Source organism: Cherax quadricarinatus, unplaced genomic scaffold, assembly GCF_038502225.1.
Source record: "Cherax quadricarinatus isolate ZL_2023a unplaced genomic scaffold, ASM3850222v1 Contig58, whole genome shotgun sequence".
In the NCBI taxonomy this organism is placed as follows: domain Eukaryota; kingdom Metazoa; phylum Arthropoda; class Malacostraca; order Decapoda; family Parastacidae; genus Cherax; species Cherax quadricarinatus.
The window spans coordinates 258,396-277,331 of NW_027195084.1; the positions used below are offsets into that span (position 1 = coordinate 258,396).

The 18,936-nt window shown below is 41.1% G+C and overlaps 1 protein-coding gene across 5 annotated transcripts in view; it reads right to left on the reverse strand.

Annotated features, from left to right (window-relative positions):
* Positions 1–1,053: 1,053 nt before the first annotated feature.
* Positions 1,054–18,936, reverse strand: part of LOC128701013 (transmembrane protein 184C) — a 67,646-nt gene continuing 49,763 nt past the window's right edge. The window contains exons 11-12 of one of the 5 annotated variants that reach the window (XR_011391039.1): positions 15,206–18,457; positions 1,054–15,097 (exon numbers count right to left, since the gene is read on the reverse strand). Coding sequence is in view for 1 of the 5 variants with exons in the window: in XM_070079964.1 (XP_069936065.1) it covers positions 18,419–18,457 (39 nt within the window). In the remaining 4 variants the exon portion in view is untranslated. Of the gene's footprint in view, positions 18,458–18,936 lie in introns of all 5 variants that reach the window. The other 4 variants (XR_011391038.1, XR_011391041.1, XR_011391040.1 and 1 more) reach the window with 4 other exon arrangements.

The window sequence follows — 18,936 nt, forward strand, 5'->3', positions numbered from 1 at the left end:
TCAGATGTTTCTTGTATTTAGAATGTTTAAGATGCATCTCTGTTTGTCCAGCTGGTGGTTTGTTGCTAGATCATTGTTGCAATTGTTGCAGTATACACTATAACAATCCTAAAATGTATGATCAATAATGCTCTAGATGTTATTTTTTTCCTGACTTCTGATTCCCTGGGGCTGAATATTTCCTTGATATGCTCTCTACTTCTTCCTCTCTCCAGAATGCAACACAGGTCGACCATCACTAATCCGGTACCAGTGGGACCTGTAGTGTGCTGGATTACAGTTAGAATACACTTAATTAATCTACCAATAGAGACTTTCTGCTACATCTTCCTCATTTTCATCACAGCTTTCTCCTCCGCTGGCTTGTTGTTGCTGTGGATTTACAACCATCTGCACAATTTCTGAGTCAGTATAATGATGAAATTTGAAATTATGCTAGCCGAAATTAGTGCCGGATTACTGATGGAACCGGATAACTTATTGCCAGATTAGTGATGGCCGACCTGTATTGTTATCTGATCCACTTTTTCTAATTTGTTGAAATGTAATTTTTTTTTTTTTTTTAAGATGGGGGAGTGTACACACCCTGAGACGTCCAACCACATATATATACACAGTTAACATTAACATTAATGATACACAGTTGACAATCAGTATTTTAGGTATTGTTGACTGGTTTACCAGTGACTGTAATGATCCTGGTGTAGTATATACTTTACATTTCACCAACTAGTCTTGTACATGAGGTACAATTACCATAATTATATCAGAAACACTGCTGGAACAAGTATCTTCACCAGGTGCCTGATCAACCAGGCTGTGATGGGTATGTGGGGTAGTGGGCCACCAGCAGCAACAGCCTAGTTGACCAGACTAGCCTGACCCAGGACAAGGCTCAGAGTAAAAAAAAACTCTAGGAATTCATCAAAGGTGTATCAAAGGATGCACAATACCCCTGATTTATTTACTAGTTTTTCTCTCTAGTACGTATAATTTTTTTAATATAAAAATTTAAAATTAGCGAAATCCATGAGAGGATATAAAAATTGAGTACATTAATAGTATTTGTTATTAGACATCAGGTGAAATACATTATGACTATTTCATTTACAAAGTGCACATACTGTAATCTACAAAACATGTTAGGGTCATGTACTAGCATTATTGAAGGTATCTTAGTAATAATGAGGTTGATGTTACATAACCTCACTTGAAGTTTTATTAGTATGAGAGTATGATGGGAAAATGAGAATTAATGGTTTTGGAGTATTGGATGACGCACTAGAGCACAGTAACGTACATTATTACACGACCACCTCACAAGTACCGACACACTTTAAATACATAAAGCTACACACTGAAGCTTTGGATCTTTAAAAACTGAATTAAAGTCCATCAGCCAATGAAAGTTAATAGTTTTAAAATGTGCTTTTAAAAATTCTTTCTTCACTAGAAGTACAATGTATATATAAAGTTGCAGGTCGGTGCCGACACGGCGGTTTATCCCACCAACTCGTCCTACCTTATGAAAGTTAACGTCTTAATATATAATAGGAAAGAATTAATGAGGGGAAGGGACAGCACTGATTTGCTGTAAGTGAATATTTTAACACAAGAAGGCACCTACATTTGTGTAGATCTATAAGCCATTTTGTTATTAACAAAATTGTGGAAATGTTACACTTGTCAGTTCAAAAAAATTAATTTGTATTCCATGTAAGACAATTGTTTTTTGTTCTTCACAAATTGTTATACAATAATATAAGATATAAAGAGACAGAAAAACTAATGCAGCTTCACCCAGACTTAAGTTCTACTTTTAACAATAATTTCTTGTATTTTTAAACTGATAATTATTCTAAATGTGATAGTATTTGTGATATGCATTTTAGTTTAGTTAATTTTATCTATTGTGTTGCATAGCTGGTGAGGGGCTCCTGATCTAAGGAATTGGATCCGTGCTTGGATTCCTTTAATCAAACCTGAATTTGTTCCATTCCTCCAGCAGCTATATGATCCTTTGGGTTTAGCACTCCCCGTGAATGTAATAACGTTGCATAAAAAATTTGATTGCTAAGAGTGCTGAGTAACCTATAGGGTGAAAGTTCTCTGAAGATATTACAACTATGTACAACAGTTGAGCTTTATAAAGTATCTGCCGCTCCACTGTGAGCGAGACCGTCAAATATTGTTCTACTTGGTGAATTACCTTCCATAGCTTGACAGCCGGAACCATTTTTTATATAGCAGTAAACCCACATGGGTCTGAGCACAGAATGCTAGAGCCTCAATCCTCAGCTACAACAGCATTGAAATATTTGCAATTACTGTAACCTAACATGCAAGATTACCATCTTGTCAACGTCTCTCATTGACAAAATATGCTTAACAAATAATACACAAATAACCATCATATAGAAGGAACTTACGATGTTTTGGTCTGATTTAGGCCATTAACTAGTGTGTGACCAGTGGTCCGAGTCAGACCAAAATGTCGTCGTAAGTCTACGTGCAGGTTATTTGTGTAAATTAAAATTCTTTGTAACCATGAAATTAGTCAGTGTTTCCAAGCTGCAATAAAAATACAGTATGATAGTGTGCCCACAAACATACCCCATCAGTCTCTCAAGACCAAACTACAACATTGTAAAAAAAAAACTACCAGAATATATACTCAATCTGAGAACTATTCAAATTATATAAGTTAAAAAATAATAAGTCAGTACTGTGGCTAAAATAATTATAACCAACAATTATATAAGAAAGTAAATATTTTGTCCATCCTGGATCATAGTTATGACTAACAAAATGAATGTGTTAATTTCCTCACAAAGCGTACAATGTGTGCTTTATATATTACAAAATATTAATTACAACGTGTGGTTTACATCATATAAAATATTACAAAGAAAGTCTTAATGCTTCAGGATGGACTGAAATATAATCTACCTTCACCTTCAATTTGTGGGTTGTGTATATAAGTTATTTAGAGGTAATATGAGAAGGGTAATATAACACTACAGTGCTTGTGCTTACAGCACAGTTTAACACACGTTTTAGTACACAAATATGTTAGCAATAAACAATACCCCCAAACATTCTTGATCTCCCATAAATTCACTCTAATAAGTAATATTTTCTGATACTTTAATGTTTGTTTTATATACGTATAAGCTATATGAAGCCTCAGGTAATGTAATATAGAAATAATAGACGTGCAGAGGACAGTGTTGTCCTCACTACAAGACAGGTGCGGACAGGTAGTCTCTGTAATCACTTACGATTAACCTCGTCACTTTCTTTTAATTAGGTAGTTGATAGAATATATAACTGTGTGAATATTTTGATACCAAACAATAATAGTTCTTAGTTTTGATTATAATACCAAAATATAATACACATTAAACACCTTACATTAACATAACTGTGACTGTCACATCAACATAAAACTGAACACATTTCAGTATTACAGAAATGTAATCCCCTCAAGGGAGGTTCCTTCAAGGTGAGGGGCTCTTGATCCAAGAAATTGGACCTAACTTTTCCACACAGATTTAATAGAAAATCAAAATAACATCAAAATTTTAAATAAAATCAACACATTATGAAAAAAAAAATATTGTTAATTTAGTTTATAGTGCTTGACCAAATTGTTAAATATATTTGTGTGGAGCAGCACTGTGTGACCCTTGTGGGTTTAGCACTTAGCAGTATAATAATATTCATGGAGAAGCACTAAGCCTGCATGGGTCATACTGTGCCTGGGAGGGAATGAAACAATCTGGTTTAATCCAGGGAAAAGGATAATTACCACAAGCAAGTATTCCAGCCGTCACCCTTATTGTCCTGGACACACTGACACTGTCCTGTAATGTTACTCTCCACACACTGACACTGTCCTGTAATGTTACTCTCCACACACTGACACTGTCCTGTAATGTTACTCTCCACACACTGACACTGTCCTGTAATGTTACTCTCCACACACTGACACTGTCCTGTAATGCTACTCTCCACACACTGACACTGTCCTGTAATGTTACTCTCCACACACTGACACTGTCCTGTAATGTTACTCTCCACACACTGACACTGTCCTGTAATGTTACTCTCCACACACTGACACTGTCCTGTAATGTTACTCTCCACACTGACACTGTCCTGTAATGTTACTCTCCACACACTGACACTGTCCTGTAATGTTACTCTCCACACACTGACACTGTCCTGTAATGCTACTCTCCACACACTGACACTGTCCTGTAATGTTACTCTCCATAAAACATCATCATAAGTGACAGTTTTAGTTGCAGGAAACATGAACTATAATAGTAACAGTTTACAAGAACAACTTCAAGCACATAAAATACTTTTGCCAGTGTTACTTCAGACTTGTGTAAGAGTTCAATGTTAAGTGACTTCCCATCCACGGCTCCAGGCAGCTGCCTGACACTACTCGTCTGGGCCTCCAGGCAGCTGCCCGACACTCCCCGTCCAGGGCTCCAGGCAGCTGCCCGACACTACTCGTCTGGGCCTCCAGGCAGCTGCCCAACACTCCCCATCCAGGGCTCCAGGCAGCTGCCCAACACTCCCTGTCTGGGCCTCCAGGCAGCTGCCCAACACTCCCCATCCAGGGCTCCAGGCAGCTGCCCAACACGCCCCGTCTGGGCCTTCAGGCAGCTGCCCAACACGCCCCGTCTTTGCCTCCAGGCAGCTGCCCAACACGCCCCGTCTGGGCCTCCAGGCAGCTGCCCAACACACCCCGTCTGGGCCTCCAGGTAGCTGCCCAACACGCCCCGTCTGGGGCTCCAGGCAGCTGCCTGACACTACTCATCTGGGCCTCCAGGCAGCTGCCCGACACTCCCCGTCCAGGGCTCCAGGCAGCTGCCCAACGCTCCCTGTCCGGGGCTCCAGACAGAAAGATAGTCCTGTATTAAAATCGAGAAGTGAGCTAATAAGGTAGTTTAATGTTGGGTGCAATAATCCAGATGACACTAACACAGCAAGTCACTACTACTCTCTTAACACATGTCAGTACAACATTGACCTTAATGTTGGCTGACAATGTCAAAATTATTCTCCATGCTTCTGACATTAATAAGTCATTACAACAATTTTCAAAAGCTTTTGCCCGCCGTTTTCCCATTATTTTGAGTGATGTTTTTGATATATACTATATTCCTTAATTCTATGTAGAATTTATATATTACGTATAATTTTCATTTTTGAGGTGCATCAGATTTTGATGTAAATATAATAATATTGATAATACAATGTACTAGTATACAATATCAATCATAACTGTAAATACAATAATACAATGTACTAGTATACAATATCAATCATAACTAAGCTAAATTTTTTATAAAGTAATTAATAAAAATATTACACAATGAACACATAATTGGCACATAAGTACTGTGAGTGAGTTATGAGTGCAGTCTGTTGTTACTTTAAAAGTGACTTTTTTCACTAGTCGACACATTTTCTCCTGCACATTTTAATATTGTATGCGGCTAACTGTTACCTTGAACATGTTTCACAATAAATGCAACTCGTTGAACTAGTTATTAAACTCGTATAAAAATAATTCGAAAATGGAAAAAAATTTGGATTCGTGAAAATCAGTTTTCCCATACACAAAATACAATCTTTTTTTTTTTTATTTTCTACCAATAATGACACTTTTATCTCTTGTAAAAAAGACAATAACTGCTACTTAACTATAATGGAATGAAAAAATCTACCTTAAACTACAAGTACCGGATTACACGAGAAAGCGAGGCACTAATTGATAAACGTGTTTAGAAAAAGTGTCCCTCAGGCTCTGGATCCTCGGATCACAAGCCCTTTGCCAGCATCAAGGCACCTCCCCCCCCCCCTGTGAAGGGTAATAAAATAGTATTTAACTAAACACTTCTAGGAGCATCTCATGAGGCACAGTGCAATTGAGCAGTTGCAACAACAATACAGGAATTCCTAGTACTGTATACTTCTCTAAGCTAAAAGCTTCCTACTATACTACTACGTCCCACCGAGGCAAGACCAGTCATCTTAAGAAGGACACTTGCATTCTGGTCACTTTTTAAGTTGTCAGTGTGTGTCTAAACTGCAATATCCTCACACATCCTTCTGGGTGTAGACACTAAGATAAGATTTCGTTAGGATTTTTAACCCCGGAAGGTTAGCCACCCAGGATAACCCAAGAAAGTCGGTGCGTCATCGAGGACTGTCTAACTTATTTCTATTGGGGTCCTCAATCTTGTCCCCCAGGATGTGACCCACACCAGTTGACTAACACTGGTGTTATTTGCTGCTAGGTGAACAGGACAACAGGTGTAAGGAAAAGTGTCGAAATGTTTCCACCCGCCGGGAATCGAACCCGGGCCCTCCGTGTGCGAAGCGGGAGCTTTAGCCACCAGGCCACAGGGCCACTGTACTTCCTACCTCTGCCCATCCTTCTGGGTGTAGACACTGTACTTCCTACCTCGCCCATCCTTCTGGGTGTAGACACTGTACTTCCTACCTCTGCCCATCCTTCTGGGTGTAGACACTGTACTTCCTACCTCTGCCCATCCTTCTGGGTGTAGACACTGTACTTCCTACCTCTGCCCATCCTTCTGGGTGTAGACACTGTCCTTCCTACCTCTGCCCATCCTTCTGGGTGTAGACACTGTACTTCCTACCTCGCCCATCCTTCTGGGTGTAGACACTGTACTTCCTACCTCTGCCCATCCTTCTGGGTGTAGATACTGTCCTTCCCACTCTGCCCATCCTTCAGAGTGCAGCACTGTCCTTCCTACCTCTGCCCATCCTTCAGAGTGAAGGCACTGTTCTTCCCACTCTGCCCATCCTTCAGAGTGAAGGCACTGTACTTTCCCACCTCCAGGACTCAAGTCCAGCTAACCAGTTTCCCTGAATCCCTTCATAAATGTCACCTTGGTCACACTCCAACAGCACATCTACACTCATTGGGAGAGCACTAAACCCTGGAGAAATGAAAGGCATTCAATTCAAAGAATTAGAGCAAAGATTCAGTTCCTTAGATCAAGAACCCCTCACCATCAAAGAACCTTCCTTGAGAGGCTGACAGCATGTTAAATCCCCAAAACAACTTGCTGTCACCCTAAAGCACACATGCTGGATGTTTGAGCCCCAATCACTTAAAACCCTCTTTCACCCCCTCCCTCTAATTCTTGCTAGTACATTCCTGCTCCTTCAACTTGTATTCAACACAAAAGCTACAGTAAGTGAGGAGATCTTGTACTTCCATGAAGGAGGGATGTTAACGTTGCAGTTTTATAACTGTAGTGTAAGCACACCTCTGGCAAGACAGTGATGGTGTAAATGATGGTGAAAGTTTTTCTTTTTCAGGCCGCCCTGCCTTGGTGGGTGACTACCGATGTGTTAATAACAAAATATGTAGTTCAGCGTCTGTGAATTTGTGAAAGCCAAGTACGGAGTGAGTGATGGTGAATGTGATTCCTTCTTCAGGTTGTCCTGCCTACTGCACCTTGCTGTCAAAACTGTCAATCTTAATAAATACTCTACAGTAAAACTTAATTGTAACGCACTTTCATTAATAATTAACGCAAGTGTGGGAATGTATGTCACTGCTTACTATTACTATTTTAATTATTATCGGCAAGAAGCACTAAACCCATAGGGGTCATTACAGAACATGAGGAAATGGGATTTAATCGGGGTTGATCTTAGGGTAGGACAGCTCCAATTCCTTGAATCAGGAGTCCATTATCAGTTTCTCATACACAGAATTCCTTTCAAGGACTACTGTTCAAGGGTGATGCCTTGAGAGTGAAAGGTTTTTGATTCAAGGAACTAGATCTACTCTCCCCCTCCATGGATCAAATATAACTACCCCCCCCCCCCCCAACACTTCCTATTCCCCAGGTGGTGTATGAGTATGACAATAATAATAATAATAATAATAATAATAATAATAATAATAATAATAATCAGTAATAATAATAATAATCACTTCTCTTATAAAGGTCGTCTATACAATATTATGTTTCATAAATTACATTAAAAATTACATTAAAAAAGTTGAATATTCAACAACTGGTTAAAACCTTCATAATATCTGATATTAAATTTTGGTTGCATTTTTCTAGTTCCATTACAAAACCTGCCACTGTATAGAGGACTTTCTTACGAGAGTTTATTGTACCTTTTACAAGAATTATTATATACACAGCCATTCTCAATCTTTGGATTATATGACTCAAACAGCGCAGTAATTATACACTGTATTTATAAGCAACAACATTGAGTTTCTTATGTCGGGGGAAATACAATATTTCTAGCAAGGTTTATATATTTTTTTTTTCCAACAAACCGGCCATATCCCACCAAGGCAGGGTGGCCCAAAAAGAAAAACAAAAGTTTCTCTTTTTAAATTTAGTAATTTATACAGGAGAAAGGGTTACTAGCCCCTTGCTCCAAGGTTTTTATTAAAAGGAATATAAATATCTTTGCTCTATAGTATTTACATCAGGTTTTCCTGCCATCCAAAACATTGTCGGCACTGTTGCAGTTGCACGTGCAACATAATCTGGGGAGTCGAGTCACAATACAGTTGTTGCAACAATTCACAATTACCCACAATTTGGATTAGAAACTTGGGTTATTGGTCGGTCCTTTGATGCAATATTGGTCGGTCCTTTGATGCAATATTGGTCGGTCCTTTGATGCAATATTGGTCGGTCCTTTGATGCAATATTGGTCGGTCCTTTGATGCAATATTGGTCGGTCCTTTGATGCAATATTGGTCAAAAATGCACCACATGCTAGTGGCTGGCTTTTATGCCTGACAATATTTTCTTACATGTAAATTACATTACCTGTATAATGCAGAAAAAATGATTTGTAAGATGAGCCAAAATGTCTGCCAAGTGTCTCTAAATATATATTACTTATGAATAACGTGGGCAGTAAAGTGTTCATACATCAGGTATCTTGGTCAATATTCTTACCGAAGTGTTAAAAAACACTACCAAAAGCTACTTTCCTAAAAGATCATAATTCAACGCTCGCACAGGAAATCAACTCAAGATTCGGATTTCCTCAAAAATAAACGTACAGTTAACACTTCTAATTGATGGACCCCTGTTCAGCATATTTCATACATTATGGACAAAAAATTGGCCTGACAAGTGGAATCATCGGACAAAGTGAAAATAAATTTGTAATTCCAGTTTTTGCCACAGTGATGGTGTTTAGCTTTACCGTGAATGACTGAATGTTACTGAGAAGTTTGTTGTGTATGGACCAGAGCAACCAGGTTCAGGACCTGTTTGTCTAAAGTGTTCCTCCAAGTCACAGGTCGGGCAAATTAGATTAATTTTGTCCCCAGGATGCAACCCACACCAGTCTGCTAACACCCAGGTACCTACTTACTACTAGGTGAACAGTGACAGAAGTTAATGGATTAAGATTGCAATACTGTACTCAAAATCTTAATGCAATGCATGACCACAGTTCATTAGAAGAGCAAGCTAGAACTGTGAACAATGTTGAATATTTGTACACCAGAGCGCGATGGTACTTCAGTGTTTATGCCTTCACTGTCACCAGGTATTTTCTGAATTATGTATACAGAGCAGTTGTGGACACACCTGACAAGAGCAGTTGTGGACACACCTGACAAGAGCAGTTGTGGACACACCTGACAAGAGCAGTTGTGGACACACCTGACAAGAGCAGTTGTGGACACACCTGACAAGAGCAGTTGTGGACACACCTGACAAGAGCAGTTGTGGACACACCTGACAAGAGCAGTTGTGGACACACCTGACAAGAGCAGTTGTGGACACACCTGACAAGAGCAGTTGTGGATACCTCACAAAGGCAGCTGTGGACACACCTCAAAAGGACAGCTGTGGAAACACCTCACAAAGGCAGCTATGGAAACACCTCACAAGGGCAGCTGTGGAAACACCTCACAAAGGCAGCTATGGAAACACCTCACAAAGGCAGCTGTGGAAACACCTCACAAGGGCAGCTATGGAAACACTTCACAAAGGCAGCTGTGGAAACACCTCACAATGGTAGCTATGGAAACACCTCACAAGGGCAGCTGTGGACACACCTCACAAGGGCAGCTGTGGACACACCTCACAAGGGCAGCTGTGGACACACCTCACAAGGGCTGCTGTGGACACACCTCACAAGGGCAGCTATGGACACACCTCACAAGGGCAGCTGTGGACACACCTCACAAGGGCAGCTGTGGAAACACCTCACAAGGGCAGCTATGGAAACACCTCACAAAGGCAGCTGTGGAAACACCTCACAAGGGCAGCTATGGAAACACCTCACAAGGGCAGCTATGGAAACACCTCACAAAGGCAGCTGTGGAAACACCTCACAAGGGCAGCTATGGAAACACCTCACAAAGGCAGCTGTGGAAACACCTCACAAGGGCAGCTATGGACACACCTCACAAGGGCAGCTATGGAAACACCTCACAAAGGCAGCTGTGGAAACACCTCACAAGGGCAGCTATAGAAACACCTCACAAGGGCAGCTATGGACACACCTCACAAGGGCAGCTGTGGACACACCTCACAAGGGCAGCTGTGGACACACCTCACAAGGGCAGCTATGGAAACACCTCACAAGGGCAGCTGTGGAAACACCTCACAAGGGCAGCTGTGGACACACCTCACAAGGGCAGCTGTGGAAACACCTCACAAAGGCAGCTGTGGAAACACCTCACAAAGGCAGCTGTGGACACACCTCACAAGGGCAGCTGTGGACACACCTCACAAGGGCAGTTGTGGACACACCTCACAAGGGCAGCTGTGGACATACCTCACAAGGGCAGTTGTGGACACACCTCACAAGGGCAGTTGTGGACACACCTCACAAGGGCAGTTGTGGACACACCTCACAAGGGCAGTTGTGGACACACCTCACAAGGACAGCTGTGGACACACCTCACAAGGGCAGTTGTGGACACACCTCACAAGGGCAGCTGTGGACACACCTCACAAGGGCAGTTGTGGACACACCTCACAAGGGCAGCTGTGGACACACCTCACAAGGGCAGTTGTGGACACACCTCACAAGGGCAGTTGTGGACACACCTCACAAGGGCAGTTGTGGACACACCTCACAAGGGCAGTTGTGGACACACCTCACAAGGGCAGTTGTGGACACACCTCACAAAGGCAGCTGTGGACACACCTCACAAGGGCAGTTGTGGACACACCTCACAAAGGCAGCTGTGGACACACCTCACAAGGGCAGTTGTGGACACACCTCACAAAGGCAGCTGTGGACACACCTCACAAGGGCAGTTGTGGACACACCTGACAAGGGCAGCTGTGGCAGCATCTGACAGCTGATATTGTGTCATAATTACAACACTGGTCATCCCCACTAAGGGAGGGTGACCCAAAAAAGAAGAAACACTTTCACCACCACTCACTCCATCACCGTCTTGCCAGAGCTGTGCCCACATCAGCTCAAAAACTGTATTTTCCAACCTCCAGGACTCAAGTCCGGCTAACTGGTTTCCCTGAATCCCTTCATAAATGCTACTTTGCTCTCACTCACAATATAAGAAATAATTCTTCTCCAGATATTTTCGATCATAATGTCTCTTTATTTCTAAAAAAAACAATACTTTAGTGGAAAAAACTAAGTTTAGGTAACATGGATATAATGCCCGGCTCAGTCTTTTCATTCTGTTATATTAATGTAACTCATCAGTAACATTTATGTAATTTAGAATTATTTTAAGGTATCTTTAATCTTAAGTCAGACCCCAAATGTCTTGCATAAGCATGTATGTCATACCTGGAGTATATCTGGAGGGCACTCTGAATGTCAACACCCCCGTGACCAGGCCTCATGGTGGATCAGGACCTCATCAATCAGGCTCTTAATGCTAGCCGCATGTAACTCAACGTATGAACCACAGCTTGGCTGGTCAGGTACTGACTTTATGTATCTGTCTGGCTCCTTCATGAAGACAGCTGGGGGGTCTTGAAGATAGCTAGTGGTCTTGAAGACAGCCAGGGTCTTGAAGACAGCCGGAGGTCTATTGGTAATCTCCCTTTTGTATGGTGGGAGGCAGCTGACACTTATTGTGTTGTCTCTCAGTGCACTTCCGGGGGCGTTGACCCCCAGAACTCTCTCCAGGTAAACTCCAGGTAACTCATGGCACCCCTACTTGTATTGGGGTAAGTTTATTTTCCCAAACCTGCACATGAAAATCACTCCCTATGAAAGCAAAAGACTGGGCAGGAGATATAACGTTACCCCAATACAGCTTGCGTTGGGGTATCATTATATCTCCTGCCCAGTCTTTTGCTTTCATAGGGAGTGATTTCCATGTGCAGGTTTGGGAAAATAAACTTAACTATGATGACTGTGACAGTCTCCCTCAACTTCCATCATCAACAACTGTGTATAAGTCACTGTACTGTTCTTGTTCCAGGATTTCTCACTCATCCAAGTCTATCTTACTGATGATGTTCTCATACAGAAGTGTGTTCACTACATACTTGTTAGCAGTTAACATTCTCTCTCACAGTCTTCACTAATTAACACATAACACATACATACAACAGTATACACCACATACATACAACAGTATACACCACATACATACAACAGTATACACCACATACATACAACAGTATACACCACATACAACAGTATACACCACATACATACAACAGTATACACCACATACATACAACAGCATCACAGAAGAAACAACAAGAACAGCAAGAAACCACCAAGAAATCTACTATTCAACTTGACTACCCAGCAGGACGTCGGTGTTCCATCTACCCCCACACCATGGCTCAGGGCGACACAACAACAACAACACCAAACATGGCCACCTCCCTCTCAAACTCCCCTTCCTTCACAGGATTCAGACTGCCAGATAATCTCCCAGGTATGACCAAATATCTTGATACTGTTAAGTCATACATCATCACCTTAACTACCGATAATATGAATCTTTGTGCAACACTAACTCAACATGAACCACAATAGCTCACCTTGAGAGTAAGATTCACAGCCTTGAACAAAAGATAATGACATCTAGAGTGAGTGACTTTGGCAAGACCCTACAAACAGCCATAGCCAACCACACGGAACAAATAACATCTCTAAACACAAAGGTTGAAGAAGCAGTCTCCTCTCAAGGGAGGTTCTGTGATGCTGGTGAGGGGTTCTTGATCTAGGAAATTGGATCTGTGCTCCAGTTTCCCTGAATTGAGCCTGAATGCCTTCCATCCTCCCCCCCCCCCCAGGTGCTGTATAATCCTATGGGTTTAGTGCTTCCCCGTGATTATAATAGTAATAATGAAGAAGTGGTAAACGATTGAATGAACAACATGGATACCCAGCTGAACGACAACTTTGCGCACCGAGGTGATAAAACCGAGCAAGAAAAGTTATCTGACGCAATAATAATTAGCAGTTCACTCTTTACCAGTGAAATAAACCAAACCAACTGCAAAGATACTACAATTCAGATCATAAAAGATAAACTAAATGTTTCTGTACGAGTGACAGAAATAAAGGAAATGTGATTACTAGGGCACCAGAGTAGAAAACAAAGTGTTATGTTTAGATTTTATACATATAACAGGAAAAAAGATCTAATCAGTTCACCAATTAAAGCTAAAATAAGATGTATACATAAATGAATTTGAGAAGAAAATGTCAGAACCTCTTGTACAGGGTAAGAAAACTTAAACAGGAGAATAATGACAAAAATCACCAGTACTTCACATGGGATGAAAAAATTCTAGTGAGAAAAACAAAGGTAGGCTGTTTGTATACTATCACAAGCAAACATGAACTGTCCAGCTTTCTTCAAGAGCCTAAACATGACATTGCAAGCACCTTTGCTATGCCTGGTTACACAGCCATACACAACTGTAGGCCCGATCAAGTCGGAGGTGGCACAGCATCTAGTACTCTGCTGAACCTGAATATATCAAATCTACCTGCACCAGGGGTGAAAATGGTGAATATACATTTGCAAAATTCAAATTCAAAACCCTAAAAAAAGTCATAACAGTTGGAGGTATCTACAGAGTACCTCACTTAAATATTTACACATTTAATATAAATAACATGATAACTGACTCAGAGATGAATAAACACCACCTGATACTTACAGTTGACTTCAACATTACTGACTCAGAGATGAATAAACACCACCTGATACTTACAGGTGACTTCAACATTACTGACTCAGAGATGAATAAACACCACCTGATACTTACAGGTGACTTCAACATTACTGACTCAGAGATGAATAAACACCACCTGATACTTACAGGTGACTTCAACATTACTGACTCAGAGATGAATAAACACCACCTGATACTTACAGTTGACTTTAACATTACTGACTCAGAGATGAATAAACACCACCTGATACTTACAGGTGACTTTAACATTACTGACTCAGAGATGAATAAACACCACCTGATACTTACAGGTGACTTCAACATTACTGACTCAGAGATGAATAAACACCAGAGATAAAACACCTCAATTACTGGGAGCACTTGAGGTTCCTAAACCTGTATTCCCTGGAACGCAGGAGGGAGAGATACATGATTATATACACCTGGAAAATCCTAGAGGGACTAGTACCGAACTTGCACACGAAAATCACTCACTACGAAAGCAAAAGACTTGGCAGACGATGCAACATTAACACAATGAAAAGCAGGGGTGTCACTAGCACGTTAAGAGACCATACAATAAGTGTCAGGGGCCCGAGACTGTTCAACTGCCTCCCAGCATACATAAGGGGGATTACCAACAGACCCCTGGCAGTCTTCAAGCTGGCACTGGACAAGCACCTAAAGTCGGTACCTGAGCAGCCGGGCTGTGGCTCATACGTTGGATTGCGTGCAGCCAGCAGTAACAGCCTGGTTGATCAGGCTCTGATCCACCAGGAGGCCTGGTCACAGACTGGACCATGGGGGCGTTGACCCCTGGAACTCTCTCCAGGTAGACTCCTGGTAAACACCACCTAATACTTACAGGTGACTTCAACATTACTGACTCAGAGATGAATAAACACCACCTGATACTTACAGGTGACTTCAACATTACTGACTCAGAGATGAATAAACACCACCTGATACTTACAGGTGACTTTAACATTACTGACTCAGAGATGAATAAACACCACCTGATACTTACAGGTGACTTCATCATTAACCTCATCCATGAACATGACCCAGAAGTAACTGAATTCACTAACACTATGAGCAACTGCTTACTCCTACCATCTATAACCAAACCAACATGAATCACCGAGACAAGTGTCTCACTACTTGACCATATCTGGGCCAACACTATATCCCTACTAAGAGCAAGCATTATCACAGATAACTCCACACACCACTATCCCACCATTCTCACAACAAACTTATGTAAACTCCCACGGGACACAAGCAACATCTCTTTCCGACTACATGACGAAACATCGGTAAAATATTTTATTTCGGCACACCTAGCCTCAAGGTCCTTGGACCAGAGTAATCAAGGTCCTTGGACCAGAGTAATCAAGGTCTTTGGACCAGAGTAACCAAGGTCTTTGGACCAGAGTAACCAAGGTCCTTGGACCAGAGTAATCAAGGTCTTTGAACCAGAGTAACCAAGGTCCTTGGACCAGAGTAATCAAGGTCTTTGGACCAGAGTAACCAAGGGCTTTGGACCAGAGTAACCAAGGTCCTTGGACCAGAGTAATCAAGGTCTTTGAACCAGAGTAACCAAGGTCCTTGGACCAGAGTAATCAAGGTCTTTGGACCAGAGTAACCAAGGGCTTTGGACCAGAGTAATCAAGGTCCTTGAACCAAAGTGATTTCTAATAAATGTCTTGGTGTTTGTTTACATGTAATTCTTAAACACAATGTACTTTAGTATATACCTCTAATTCAACCTACTATATATAAGCCTCGTAACACACACACTAGCAGTAGCAAAATTAAAAATAAACATAAGCAATGCCCGGGTTACACTGATTTATGAACACTATTGAACGTCCTGGCTACCTTGATTTATGAACACTATTGAACATCCTGGCTACCTTGATTTATGAACACTATTGAACGTCCTGGCTACCTTGATTTATGAACACTATTGAACGTCCTGGCTACCTTGATTTATGAACACTATTGAATGCCCTGGCTACCTTGATTTATGAACACTATTGAACGTCCTGGCTACCTTGATTTATGAACACTATTGAACATCCTGGCTACCTTGATTTATGAACACTATTGAAGGTCCTGGCTACCTTGATTTATGAACACTATTGAATGTCCTGGCTACCTTGATTTATGAACACTATTGAATGCCCTGGCTACCTTGATTTATGAACACTATTGAATGCCCTGGCTACCTTGATTTATGAACACTATTGAATGCCCTGGCTACCTTGATTTATGAACACTATTGAACGTCCTGGCTACCTTGATTTATGAACACTATTGAATGCCCTGGCTACCTTGATTTATGAACACTACTGAACGTCCTGGCTACCTTGATTTATGAACACTATTGAACGCCCTGGCTACCTTGATTTATGAACACTATTGAACATCCTGGCTACCTTGATTTATGAACACTATTGAATGCCCTGGCTACCTTGATTTATGAACACTATTGAACGTCCTGGCTACCTTGATTTATGAACACTATTGAACGTCCTGGCTACCTTGATTTATGAACACTATTGAACGTCCTGGCTACCTTGATTTATGAACACTATTGAACGTCCTGGCTACCTTGATTTATGAACACTATTGAACGTCCTGGCTACCTTGATTTATGAACACTATTGAACGTCCTGGCTACCTTGATTTATGAACACTATTGAACGTCCTGGCTACCTTGATTTATGAACACTATTGAACATCCTGGCTACCTTGATTTATGAACACTATTGAATGCCCTGGCTACCTTGATTTATGAACACTACTGAACGTCCTGGCTACCCTGATTTATGAACACTATTGAATGCCCTGGCTACCTTGATTTATGAACACTACTGAACGTCCTGGCTACCTTGATTTATGAACACTATTGAACATCCTGGCTACCTTGATTTATGAACACTATTGAATGCCCTGGCTACCTTGATTTATGAACACTACTGAACGTCCTGGCTACCTTGATTTATGAACACTACTGAACGTCCTGGCTACCTTGATTTATGAACACTATTGAATGCCCTGGCTACCTTGATTTATGAACACTACTGAACGTTCTGGCTACCTTGATTTATGAACACTACTGAACGTCCTGGCTACCTTGATTTATGAACACTACTGAACGTCCTGGCTACCTTGATTTATGAACACTATTGAATGCCCTGGCTACCTTGATTTATGAACACTACTGAACGTCCTGGCTACCTTGATTTATGAACACTACTGAACGTCCTGGCTACCTTGATTTATGAACACTATTGAATGCCCTGGCTACCTTGATTTATGAACACTATTGAATGTCCTGGCTACCTTGATTTATGAACACTACTGAACGTCCTGGCTACCTTGATTTATGAACACTATTGAATGCCCTGGCTACCTTGATTTATGAACACTATTGAATGTCCTGGCTATCTTGTTTTATGAACACTATTGAATGCCCTGGCTACCTTGATTTATGAACACTATTGAACGTCCTGGCTACGTTGATTTATGAACACTATTGAACGCCCTGGCTACCTTGATTTATAAACACTATTGAACGCCCTGGCTACGTTGATTTATGAACACTATTGAACGTCCTGGCTACTTTGATTTATAAACACTATTGAACGCCCTGGCTACCTTGATTTATGAACACTATTGAACGCCCTGGCTACCTTGATTTATGAACACTACTGAATGCCCTGGTTACACTGATTTATGAACACTATTGAACACCCTGGTTACACTGATTTATGAACACTATTGAATGCCCTGGTTACACAGATTTATGAACACTACTGAACACCCTGGTTACACTGACTTCTGAACACTATTGAACATCACACAACACTCTCCCCATGTCTCTCTCAGACTTCCCAAAAATGTATAAAATTCTGACCAATATATATATATATATAAACTTATGATCTGTCATAAACCTCTAATAAATAAGAAACAAAAAGTTAAGCTAAGAAATTGCATATTTTTACATTTTCTTGATATTTACTTAAGAAGGTCAAGTTCTGAGGTTAAGTCAGATGAGGATCAGCTGAAAATCAATTTCTTGAAAACTTTCAAGCTTTTCTAAGCTGACGATTCACCACTGAAGCTTATTATACCTAATGAGTTGCTTCCTCGGCCCCCTTTTCCTCGACCCCCCTCTTCCATTACACAACAGTGCCTGGTCGAGGGGTACTCGGGTGTCATATAGCTTTGACGTCCTCACAATCGGAACTGTCGCCCTGAAAATATTGAAGCCGCTATAGGTCAGGTGAAGCATAACTTTCCAAGTTAAAAAAATCTACATCAGAATTTGATTTACAAAAATAATGTACAGCAAATACATTGTCTCCCTGGGGAGGTGGAAGAAAATTCTTCCTCCGTGAGCCATGCATGCCGTAACAGGCGACTAAAAATGCCAGGAGCAAGGGGCTAGTAACCCCTTCTCCTGTATATATTATTAAATGCCAGGAGCAAGGGGCTAGTAACCCCTTCTCCTGTATATATTATTAAATGCCAGGAGCAAGGGGCTAGTAACCCCTTCTCCTGTATACATTACTAAATTTAAAAAGAAAAACTCGTTTTTCTTTAAAAGTCACCTGTCTTGGTGGGATATGGCCGATGTGTTGAAAAAATCACAAACATTGTGTAACATTACAAGACCTGAATTTTGGCTCTCAGATGAATCATGCACAAATTATTAAACAAATGAATTTTAAAC